General features: G+C 36.9%; 2 protein-coding genes and 1 pseudogene across 3 annotated transcripts in view; 2 read left to right on the plus strand and 1 right to left on the minus strand.

The window, feature by feature from the left end:
* The window catches only part of LOC104778406 (protein neprosin), a 648,080-nt gene that overhangs the window by 344,308 nt on the left and 291,925 nt on the right, over positions 1 to 11,847 (minus strand). The window lies entirely within an intron of this gene.
* LOC104778464 (serine acetyltransferase 1, chloroplastic pseudogene) lies at positions 7,273 to 8,766 on the plus strand (annotated as a pseudogene). The gene has a single exon (XR_015594637.1). The product of XR_015594637.1 is annotated as a serine acetyltransferase 1, chloroplastic pseudogene (transcript).
* Positions 9,382 to 11,679, plus strand: LOC147947921 (uncharacterized). The gene is made up of 8 exons (XM_087496760.1): positions 9,382 to 9,481; positions 9,604 to 9,671; positions 9,789 to 10,086; positions 10,303 to 10,380; positions 10,562 to 10,636; positions 10,809 to 10,994; positions 11,090 to 11,298; positions 11,584 to 11,679. Exons 1-8 carry the CDS (start codon positions 9,382 to 9,384, stop codon positions 11,677 to 11,679), a joined length of 1,110 nt encoding a protein of 369 aa, XP_087352886.1.

Raw genomic sequence — 11,847 nt, forward strand, 5'->3', positions numbered from 1 at the left:
ACTACAATAACTCAAGTGGAAACTGTAGAATTGTTCAAATGTCCTGTGCGTTTATTTCAATGCTCGTGAAATAACTAGGACTTATAAGAATTGTAAGTTTTTTAAGACTGCTCTTTTTGTTAGGATATGGTGAGGATTTTTCAATCTTTCTGGTTTATAAACCTATTGACACATTAGAGTGTTGATGAATATGAGTTTCCCTAAAGTAGATAGTATCTTCAGTCTGAGTGTATATGTCATACTGTGCATTAAATTTGGATGGTTATGAAGATCTTTAGACTAACTTCTGGTCGTCTGTTAACAGTTAACAGTGCGGTAATACTCATTTCTTGGGTTTTTTTTCTCCCTTTTGGCACTTGGTTTTCACAACGTCCATTTTCACGTTCTGTCCATTTCAATTATTTTTAGAAATAGTTAAATTTGAATATGTTAAGCCAATTTGTTAGTTTTCACAAACGTGAAAACTTAAGAGGTATGTTCCCACGCTCATTCCAAATACAGTAAAACCTCTATAAATTAATAATGTTGGGACTAAGACATTTTATTAATTTATAGTGATATTAATTTATCTATAAATTAATAATTATTATTTTATAGTGTAAATTAATAATTATTAATTTATAGATATATTTTTAATTGTTTATTTTTTAAAAAATTATGAATTGGAACAACTATAGCAAAATAAAATTAAACTTTCGGATGTTATAAATTTTATGGTTTAGGAATTGAACTTGTAATATTTAGAAAGCACTATTTACAATAAATTACAAATATTATAGACAAATTGACTTATACACATGAGACACATAAATTCAAATCTATGAATAATAATATCAATTCTCCTATTTTAATAATCTGTCAAATTATCAAATTGTAAATAATGCATATCTAAAAATTAAAACTTTAAATTTAATTATTTGTATGACATGTTATAAAATATTTTAGAGATATCATTATAGGTTGAAAATACAACATTACAATTGTTCTATAGAATTGAGCTTTAGGAGAAACATACACTATTATATCAGTATATATATATATATATATAAAAATTTACATAATTATTAATTTATGATATTATTGGGACCATATTTTATAAGGAGATTTCGAAAAAATTATTATCTTATTATCTTATCGAATATTGTTAATTTTTACACTTGCCCGACTTGGGATTAGCAAAATTTATTAATTTATAGTGTTTATTAATTTATAGAGTATTAATTTATAGAGGTTTTACTGTAGGCAAATACTGTTTGTTATAGGGTTTATTCTAGAGATATTCCACATTTTCTTTTTCAATCTAATTTTAGAAACTCAAAAAGTTGCGTCACTTGAAAGAGAGAGTTCATATATATATATTCTTCGAGAACCAAATCAAATTCTCCAAGTGAAAAGGAAAGAATGTTTTGTGTGTGTGTTTCAAGATTTTGAAGAGCCACATCTACTTAACTGACTGGTTGAAATCGAGAAGAAAAAAAAAATCTAATATGGGGATGGGGCAATGAAAAGGAAAGATAGGGTCCTCCAACAATGGACACCACTACTATTTTTACTGTTATTTTAATAAAATTAGATGTATTTTGTTTTTGATTTCTTGTTATTTTCTGATGTCAAACACCCAAAACTTCCAAGTTCCAACTAAATAAGTTAATTATCGTCTTTGCAGTATGGTGGCAGATAAATATTATTTATTTCATCTATCATGTCAATAAAACATGATAGAGAAAAAAATGAAGAATTTAGTGACAAAACCTTTGAAATTCGTAGAAAAGGTTTCTGGTTTTTATTAAACAGAGGACAAAGTCCTTTATACAAAGAAGAAGCGGCGGACGAATCTGTCTCACACCTAGGTATTAACATAATGAACAAAATGGATTTTACATATGTGGACGAAGGCCCAAAAGGCCCAATATCCCCCCCTCAAGGTGGAGTGTGGATGTTAATCACACCCAGCTTGTCAAGAAAAGTTTGAAACTCTTTCTCATCCAATGCTTTAGTTAAAATGTCAGCCAATTTTGTTGTAGTATGGACATGTTTAGTGACAATCGTACCTCGTATGATTTCATCACGAATGAAATGAACGTCTCGTCGAACATGCTTTGTTCTGGCGTGAAAAACCGGGTTGGCCGCAAGTTGTATAGCAGAGAGACTATCTGAACGAAGTGTAATAGAAGCTGAACATTCAATGCCAAGAGTAGGAAGAAGCTCGCGCAACCAGAGTAGTTCACTAACAGTTTCGGCCATTGCTCGATATTCAGCCTCAGCCGAAGAACGAGATACCACATCTTGCTTTCGTGTTCGCCAAGACAACGGAGAGCCACCAAGTTGAACAAAATATCCAGTAAGAGATCGAGATGTCAAAGGACAACTACCATGATCGGAATCACACCATGCTGAAAGAGACAAATCCGAGTCAGAACTGAGAAGAATGCCTTGGCCAGGATCCTTTTTCAAATAACAAACGACACGGAGAGCAGCTTCCCAATGTGCAGGTTTAGGAGCAGCCATGAATTGAGAAAGAATGTGAATGGCATATGAGAGTTCTGGGCGAGTGTTACCCAGATAGATAAGTCGGCCAACCAAGCGACGATAAGGAGAAGGATCTGGGAGGGGTGCACCTTTAGCCAATGCCAACTTATGATTTTGTTCCAATGGAAATGCAGCTGGTTTGGCGCCCAAGAGACCTGTTTCTGAAAGTATATCCAATGCATATTTTCTTTGACACAAATAGATTCCAGCTGGACCACGAGCAACTTCAATCCCCAAAAAATATTTTAGAGCACCTAAGTCTTTCATGTGAAAACATGCATTTAAGTACCCCTTGAAACTATCAATAAGATCAAGAGAGCTGCCTGAGATTATCAAATCATCAACATAGACTAGTACGTGGAGACGGTGATCATCTCTCTCAAGCGTAAACAAGGAATAGTCGGAATAGTTCTGTTCAAAACCGTATTCCGTCAAAGCCGTCGCAAATTTCTCAAACCAACATCGAGAAGCTTGCTTAAGACCATAAAGAGATTTGCGTAAGCGACAAACCTTGTTTTTATCTTGATCCTTAGAACGAAAACCAGGAGGAAACTGCATATAAACCTCCTCATCTAAATCTCCATGAAGAAATGCGTTGTGTACATCCATTTGTTGCACTTCCCAGTTCTTAGAAGCTGCTTGTTTAAGGAAAGCCCGCACTGTAATCATCTTGGCAACAGGAGCAAAAGTTTCACTGTAATCTTCTCCTTCGATTTGGTTATTTCCAAGAACCACTAACCGAGATTTATACCTCTCAATCGTACCATCAGATTTAAACTTAATGCGATATACCCACTTACAACCTAGAGCTTTCTTTCCAGGAGGAAGATCTTCAACAGTCCAAGTGCCAAGATCCTCTAGAGAAACAATTTCATCAGTCATAGAATCACACCATACATCAATTTCAACAGCATCTTTGAAATACTTAGGCTCCACTGCTGAAGTAATTGCCAAGATATACGCTTGATGAGCTTGAGAAAATTGAGAGTTGGAGAGATAATTATCCAATGGATATGGAGTAACAGATGGAAAAGGCTGATGAAGAATTGTTGTAACGTAATCTGCAAGCTTAACAGGTGGTCGTTTCAGTCGACAACCAACACCAAGTTTTTGTGGAGGAGCTGGTGCAAGAAGTGGTGATGACATTTCAGAAGAAGAAGCCAAATTTTGCGGAGAGGATGATGGACTCGGAGAATCATAGTGTAACATCAAGTTTTTCGGAGCAGGAGGAGACGAAGTGGATAACAACTTTGAAGAATATAAGTTTGGAGTAGATGTCGGAGTGAGAACAGGGACAAAACAAGGACTGTCAAGTGGCAAAGGCGAAACAGAGTCATTTTGTGGTGTTGAATCTGCAACGTCGAGACGTGATGTTGATGACGTAGGTAATTCCAGATCAAAGAAATCATGCTCTCCATCTACCAAACGAGGCTGAACAGATGGAGATGAATAAGAGGAAGACGTGTGTTGTGTTGCAGAAAATGGGAACATCATTTCACAAAAAATGACATCTCGTGAAACAGAAACAACACCTGTTTCAATGTTATAGACTCTCCAACCTTTCTTAGCAAAAGGATAACCCAAAAATATAGATGGATTACTGCGAGAGACAAACTTATCACCACCAGTTTTCTGATTGTGAACATAGCAAAGACAACCAAAAACACGGAGATGATTCAATGGAGGTGATCGGTTATACACCAACTCAAACGGAGTTTTTCCCTGGAGAAGTTTGGTAGGCGTTCGATTGATTAAATAAGCTGCTGCTAGTGCACAATAACCCCAAAATTCAGTTGGAAGATGAGCTTGAAAACGAAAAGCGCGCGCAACATTGAGAATGTGACGATGCTTACGCTCTACGCGGCCATTTTGTTGAGGAGTACCAACACATGAAGTCTCATGAACAATCCCTTTTTCCGAGAAGAACTTAGTTAAACAAATGAATTCGGATCCATTGTCACTTCGAATTGTTTTAACTTGACAAGAAAACTGTCGTTCAATGAGAGCAATAAAATCTTTAAGATGTTGTGGAGCAGCTTGTTTAGACGAGAGTAGATAGATCCAAACAGCTCTAGAAAAATCGTCAACAATTGTCAAAAAATAACGAGATCCGCAAATAGCTGTAGTTCTATATGGCCCCCAAATATCACAATGAATCATCTCAAAAACTGAACTTGTCTTATTATTGGTTAAAGGAAAAGAATCTCTTGTTTGTTTGGCACGGATACAAATATCACATGTCTTGGAATCAAAATCACTAGTACTAGAATCAGAAAACTGCAACAACTCTAGTGCCTTAGAAGAGGGATGACCCAACCTACAATGCCAAAGCTCCATAGGTAATGAACTGGTTCCTTGCATTGCTGCAGCTACTTCCACTCCTCTAAAGAAATAGAGTCCATTCTTTTGTTCACCACTACCAATCAGCATTTTAGTGATGCGGTCCTGAATAACACAAAGTCTATCAGTAATCTGGAAGATACAACCACTGTCTCTGGTTAATTGTGACACATAAATAAGATGACACTGTAGCTCATCAACAAAGTAGACATCACTAAGACTAAGCACTGAACCCAATTTCACTTTTCACTTTTTATGTGAAGTTGTATAACGACCATCTGGAAGCTTGATTAGGATTGGTGCCATGTCAGAAATGTCGTGTAAAAAATCAATGCTTCCCGTCATATGATTAGAAGCTCCTGTGTCAATGATCCAAGATTCAAGAAAATACGTACCTGAAAGACGATCACGAGAAGTCTGCTTTCGATCATTAAGCATTTTCTTCAGAGCTGTCCATTCAGTGTCACTTAAACCACTTATTCCCACTCGATCAGAATCAGTGAGGAGTGCGTGTGCAACAGAAGGAACAGAGACAAGAGGCAAGTTATCGCCAGAAGACACATGGTTCACACGAGCAGAGTCAGGTGGACGGGGTTTGACGCCATTGCTAGGAGTAGTGAGTATACCGCGTCCAGTTCCATGTTGTTCAGACGGTCCACGGTTGTAAGGTGAGCCAAACTTATTTCGATTTTTCTCACCAAACCAAGGTGGATAACCAATACGTCGAAAACAATTCTCAGCCAAGTGACCCAATTTCCCACAATGTGAACACACAATCGAATTGTTACCTTTGTTATCCGAAGCACCTCGATGTAGTGATGATGCTTGAACAACAAAACTCAATCCTTCGATGCGTTCATCATTAGTCCGTGAAGCCAATTTAGATTCTTCATCTTGAGTAAGTGGATTTCACAGTTAGATTCTACACGTTATATGCTTCATCCAGTGTAGGAAGTGGATCACGAGAGAGTAAATTTGATTTCACAGCTCCATACACAGATTCATCCAATCCCATGAGAAATTGATGCAATTTATCTTCCTCACGTTCTTGCTGAATTTCAGTTGCAGTTTTAGCTCTTCGATAATCAGACAAGCTACTCCATAGCTTTGTCAATTGACCATAGTATGCCTCAATCGCAAGTCCTTTTTGACGACAGTTTGCAAGTTCTAATTTAAGTCGTTGCACCCTTTGTCCATTTTTCACCGAAAAACGTTTTTGAATGTGTAACCAAAGATCATGCGAGTTATCACTATGCGAAAGTGAGGATCGGAGTGATTCCGCAATAGTGAGCTTTATCCAAGAGATGACAAGTGCGTTATTAGCACACCAATCTTCATAGTCTTCTGAATCTTCATCAGGACATGGAATAGAACCATCAACAAACCCGAATTTCTTTCGAGCTTGAAGAGCCAACCGAACATTTGCAGACCACTCGTCGTAATTTGGCCCACGTAGTAGAGGTTGTGAAATTAGAGTACCAGGATTATCACCAGAAGTAAGATCATAAGGTGATATTGTTCGTCGAACGTGTTCAACACGAGCAACAGATTTCTTAGAGGCGACAGAGCCTCCGTCGATTTTGGTTGAATTGTCTTCTGACATTAAGAAAGCTTCAACGAAAGATGTTTGAGGAAGATGAGGTCAAAAAGAAGAGAAGAAAAAAAAAACAGAGATTTGATATAGAATAGAAGCGGAATTTGATAGATTGTTAACCAATTAATCGTTGTATCTAGATTATTGGCTCTGATACCATGACAAAACCTTTGAAGTTCGTAGAAAAGGTTTCTGGTTTTTATTAAACAGAGGACAAAGTCCTTTATACAAAGAAGAAGCGGCGGACGAATCTGTCTCACACCTAGGTATTAACATAATGAACAAAATGGATTTTACATATGTAGACGAAGGCCCAAAAGGCCCAATATTTAGAGGCAGAAACGTACATTTACGTTGCCCAATTGAATAATTTGATCGTCGTATAGGTTAAGAAACTACACAAATTTAATTAACCATAACAATAGTCGTTTCATTTTGTGGCTTTCCTTGCGGGGAAAGAATATAGCAACGGAGTGTCATATAGAGTAATAGACTAATAGTAAACTCTTTGGTCCTCTTGTGTAGTTGTGTGTGATATAAAAGTCAAAGTGCTACAAGTAAAAGTCAACAATAGTTATAAGATACAATGATAAATCAAATTAATCAGGTACTAAATACATTAGATTATTAGAGTGTAAAATGTGATTAGATTCCGACAACCTTGAGAATGTAATGTAAGGAGTCAAAGGACATAGATTCACGCAACTTTTAGTCATACGTCATTACAAACGTCACCTTTCTTGATTTAGTTGAATTTAGTTACAAACGTAACCTCCTTATTATAGCAAATTTAGATAACAAACAGATTTAAATTTATTTTATCTTATTTTTGCATTAATGAGCTTATAATTTAACATTTTTGTATTTTTTTTACACCTATCACTGTATTTACAAATTAGTTATAGATGACATTCGAAAAATCATTTAAGAGGTTGATGATGATACTGTTATGCAAAAAGTAGGTAGCACAAAAAACATGTGGATGACTTGACGAGCCTTGTGTAAGTTAGTCATATGTGGTAATCATGCACAGATAAAAACAAAATTGTAAACATAACTAGAGGAGATATAATTAAAGAATTTATAAAAATTAGAGAGTGCTATGTTTTGAGTCAGATATGGCCATATCTCTGTATATATATATGTTTATCTTCTTCACGTCTCTCAAACCATTCTCTCATCTTCTCTTCCTTAAACTCAACATTCCTTCTTCTTCCAAATTCACAAACACATGGCAACGTGCATCGACACATGCCGAACCGGAAAGACCCAAGAAGACGATTGCCGGTTCTATTGTACCAAGAATTTCTTCCGACCCGGTTACTCTCTAAACCGGAAGATCCACCACACCCAAACCGAAGAAGACGACGTCTGGATCAAGATGCTTGAAGAAGCCATGTCCGATGTCGAGCAAGAACCCATTTTGTCAGACTACTACTACGCTTCGATCACATCTCATCGATCATTAGCTTCTGCTTTAGCTCACATCCTCTCCGTAAAGCTTAGCAATTCAAACCTCCAAAGCAACACACTCTTCGAGCTGTTCATCAGCGTTTTAGAAGAGAGGCCCGAGATCATCGAGTCGACGAAGCGAGATCTGATAGCGGTTAAAGAAAGAGACCCGGCTTGTATTAGCTACGTTCATTGCTTCTTGGGTTTCAAAGGCTTCCTCGCTTGTCAAGCTCATCGTATAGCTCATCAGCTCTGGAAACAGAAGAGAAAAATCGTAGCTTTACTGATCCAGAACAGAGTATCGGAAGCTTTCGCCGTCGATGTTCATCCCGGAGCCGAGATAGGAAAAGGGATTTTGTTAGACCACGCGACGGGGGTGGTGATCGGCGAGACGGCGGTGGTTGGAGACAACGTTTCGATTCTACACGGCGTGACGTTGGGTGGAACGGGGAAACAGAGCGGTGATCGGCATCCGAAGATAGGCGACGGAGTGTTGATCGGAGCAGGGACTTGTATACTGGGGAATATTAAGATCGGAGAGGGAGCTAAGATTGGATCGGGTTCGGTGGTGGTTAAGGATGTGCCGCCGCGTACGACGGCGGTTGGAAACCCTGCGAGATTGATCGGTGGAAAAGAGAACCCGAGAAAACTTGATAAGGTCCCTCCTGGTCTAAGGATGGACCAGACATCATATATAACCGAATGGTCTGATTATGTGATATAAAAAAAACAAAACAAGTGTAATAAATTGGTCTTTCTTTCTTTCTTTCTTTCTTTCTTGTATAACTGATGAATCAAGTCAGAGTGTCAGACTAATCTTACCATTTGAATGATGATCTCATCTTACAAAAGTTATATTGTCGTGTACGAAAGGTGCATCATCCATTTAAGAAATAAGGAAGAAATTGAATGATACAATTAAATTCCAACTAATACAGAGTTCCACCATCTCATAGCAATTGTGATGTTGTTAGTATCATCTTGTTAATTCTTGAGGATCAATGTCGACTTGTTGGCTTGTAAATTGGGCCTAAGTCAATTGTTTAATGGGCCACGTAAAAACCAACCCCCCCACCCATCAGTCGTTTAATAAATTTGTTTACTGTTTCGTCGCCCTGTGCATTTATTAACATCGGCGGCGTCATGCTAAAGTGGGACTATGAGAGGGAATCGCAATTATGAATTAATAAAGGTTGCTTCAAATTTAAAAAACTAGAAAATTAGATTCGGAGACGTTCCGTTTTCCCAAAAATAGGGACTTTTGGGATTTCCCAATAATAATAGAAGACAAAAAAAAAGAAGGAGAAATGACCTTTGAGATTTCTCTACTAGTAAAGGAAGCTACTCACTCTCTGCCTATATTAATGTCCGTCCATAGAGACTAGTCAGACAGAGAGCCTCATTTCTTCTTCTTTTCTTCTTCTTCAAAAGAAAAAAAAAATACTTTAAACACACAAACTTTCACTATGGCTAACGAAACATCAAGTTGTGTTTTTATTACGACGAACAAACATACACATTTTGGTATTCTTCTGGAAAGAGATGATACTGTGTCCGTTTTCAAAGGTCAGTTTTCTTCTTCTATCTTTCTATGACCTCTTTCTTTTCTTGTCTTTTCCTTTTTTTGACATTTTCGTAAATTCGTTTTTGTAATAAAAACTCATTGCATGCATGTGTCTTTTACACAGAAAAGATAAGCATGGAGCACCAACAATGCTTCCCAAGTTTTGGGAAAATCACTGTCTCTGCCTTGAAGGTATCATATATTGTTCTTACCCACGTCTTTCTTTCTTTCTTTTTTTTTTTTTGTTTTTTTTTGTTTGTTTAAGCAAAAACATCAATTAATGAAGGATCGTGTTTTTGTTTATTGTAGGTTAACTTGGGAGGTCAAGTCTACCATTTGTCTGACTCGATTATTTTGAGCAAACTTATCCAAGGCATCAGAAACGACAACTGGTACCTTTTCGTTGATGTTGAGGTGAATGTCGAGATGCTGCCTATTACTGCTCCTTGTTCAAACCCTGATCCGAATCTGATAACCAAAGTCGCTGAGGAAAAGACCAAAACGAGGAAAATCAAAACTTCGGCTGGTGACAAAAAGTCTCAAAAGAAACCTAGTCTTGGGGATGCTACAAGTGGCAAAGGAGTGGTTGAAGCGCCCATCGGCATAGGTAACCTCTGTTTTTTTTCTTTCTATTTTTGGAACATGTTATTAGAGAGTATTAGTTGATTGATATACCTTTAATGTTCTCAAAACTGTGAGGAAACTCTTAAAGTAGCTATAGAAACTCAATTTAGTTTATAACAATGGTTTAATTTGTGATCTTTTTTTATCAGTTGTTCTAGATAGATACCCTTAATGTGTAATGTTTTTATTTTATTTTCAGTAGACCTTGAAAAGGATTTAACAAATGCCATTGCTCCGGCGTCAGAAGCTATGGATGGTGTTCATGAGAATCCCAAAGGTAATATTCTTTCTGAAGCAGTGGAATATGTAGGTAGATGTATTTTGGTTGTTTGTATTTTTTGTTCACTGATTTTCATATTCATATGTTACTTGGGTACATCACTGACTCTTCGTTAGCTCCAACTGCTCACAATAGTAATTACCTTAATATTTTTTTAATTTATTTGTATGTTCGGTAGACCTTGGAAAGGAGGTAACCAATGTCGTTGCAACTACGTTAGGAGTTACGTATGATTTGAATGAGAGTCTTAAAGGTGATCTTCTTCTGAAGCGATATACAGAAAATAGTAAATTTTGTTTGATGGTTTACATATGGTTGAAGTTACTTCTTTTCATTTCTAGATTGTTACTTGCGTACATTATATTAACATTTCCTAAAGCTTCAATTACCGCTAATAATTATATTTTTAACTGCTGGAATTTTAGCTTGTCCTGCAAGTAATTTGGAGGCTAGTAGCTCAGCTGGAGATAAGCAAAGCTCAAAAGATCAGATCGATCAATCTCTTGTTGCTCAGGATGAAGGCCTGAAATATGTTGCAGCCTCTAAACCTGTTACGAACTTGACTGGAGAAAAGATTACCAATGCTCTTGTATTATTGGCAGATCCAAGAGGTAATTATATAGTTCTTGGCTGAATAAACATTTTCTACTTCATAATGTGTAATTGGGGCGTTTTTACTAACTCGTAAATTGCTGATTCTGCGTAGCGAATGAGATTGGTGCAAAGGACATTAGTGCAAAAGATGCTGATGAGGCTATCAAATCTGTGAAGGCTACAAAGAAAACAAGGACCAAGAAAACCAAGGCACCGGCCAAAGAAGAAACTGGAGGTTCTTCTAGCGCGCCAAAAGTTGAGCCTGGTTATGTTGTCAGTGACCCTCACGAGAATTGTGGACAAAGTTGTGAAGAAGTCAAAGTAAAACGCTCTGCTACTGTGCTACAACATTATTCTCGTTTTCTTTTTTTTTTTTTTTTTTTTTTTGGTTTTCTCTATTGCTACATGATTTCTTTAGTTTCAAAAACATATATGCTGGTTCTTTTCTTTCCATTAATCGTTTAGTAGGTTGTTCTATTGTTTCTGTTTTGTTTCTTATGCATGATTTCATTTTGGCTTTCAATGGATGTTTAAGACTTGAAATTTTTCTCCATCTTTGTTGAGATGAAACGGTACGTTTATAAATATTGCTTGTTTTTGGGCAAGTTGTGGCTGACTAGCTTAGCTAGAGGAGCTGAGAAAAGAAAGGACAATGGAAGAGATGAAAACAAATTCACTATGAGATTCAAGAAAAGTTGTTGATCCATCCGCCTAGAACTAGAAACAGAGCAAGCTGCAACTGAGAAGAAGATGACTTCAGATCGATGCCACAGAATAAAGAGACTCATCATCATTCTAAGGAAGGAGCAGCAAAAAGATTGCTACTGCTATATAAATAACAATAATTGTTGTGCAGCTTTTGGCAGATGA

This window comes from Camelina sativa, chromosome 3 (assembly GCF_030686135.1).
Source record: "Camelina sativa cultivar CO46 ecotype springtype chromosome 3, ASM3068613v1".
Taxonomy (NCBI): Eukaryota; Viridiplantae; Streptophyta; class Magnoliopsida; order Brassicales; family Brassicaceae; genus Camelina; species Camelina sativa.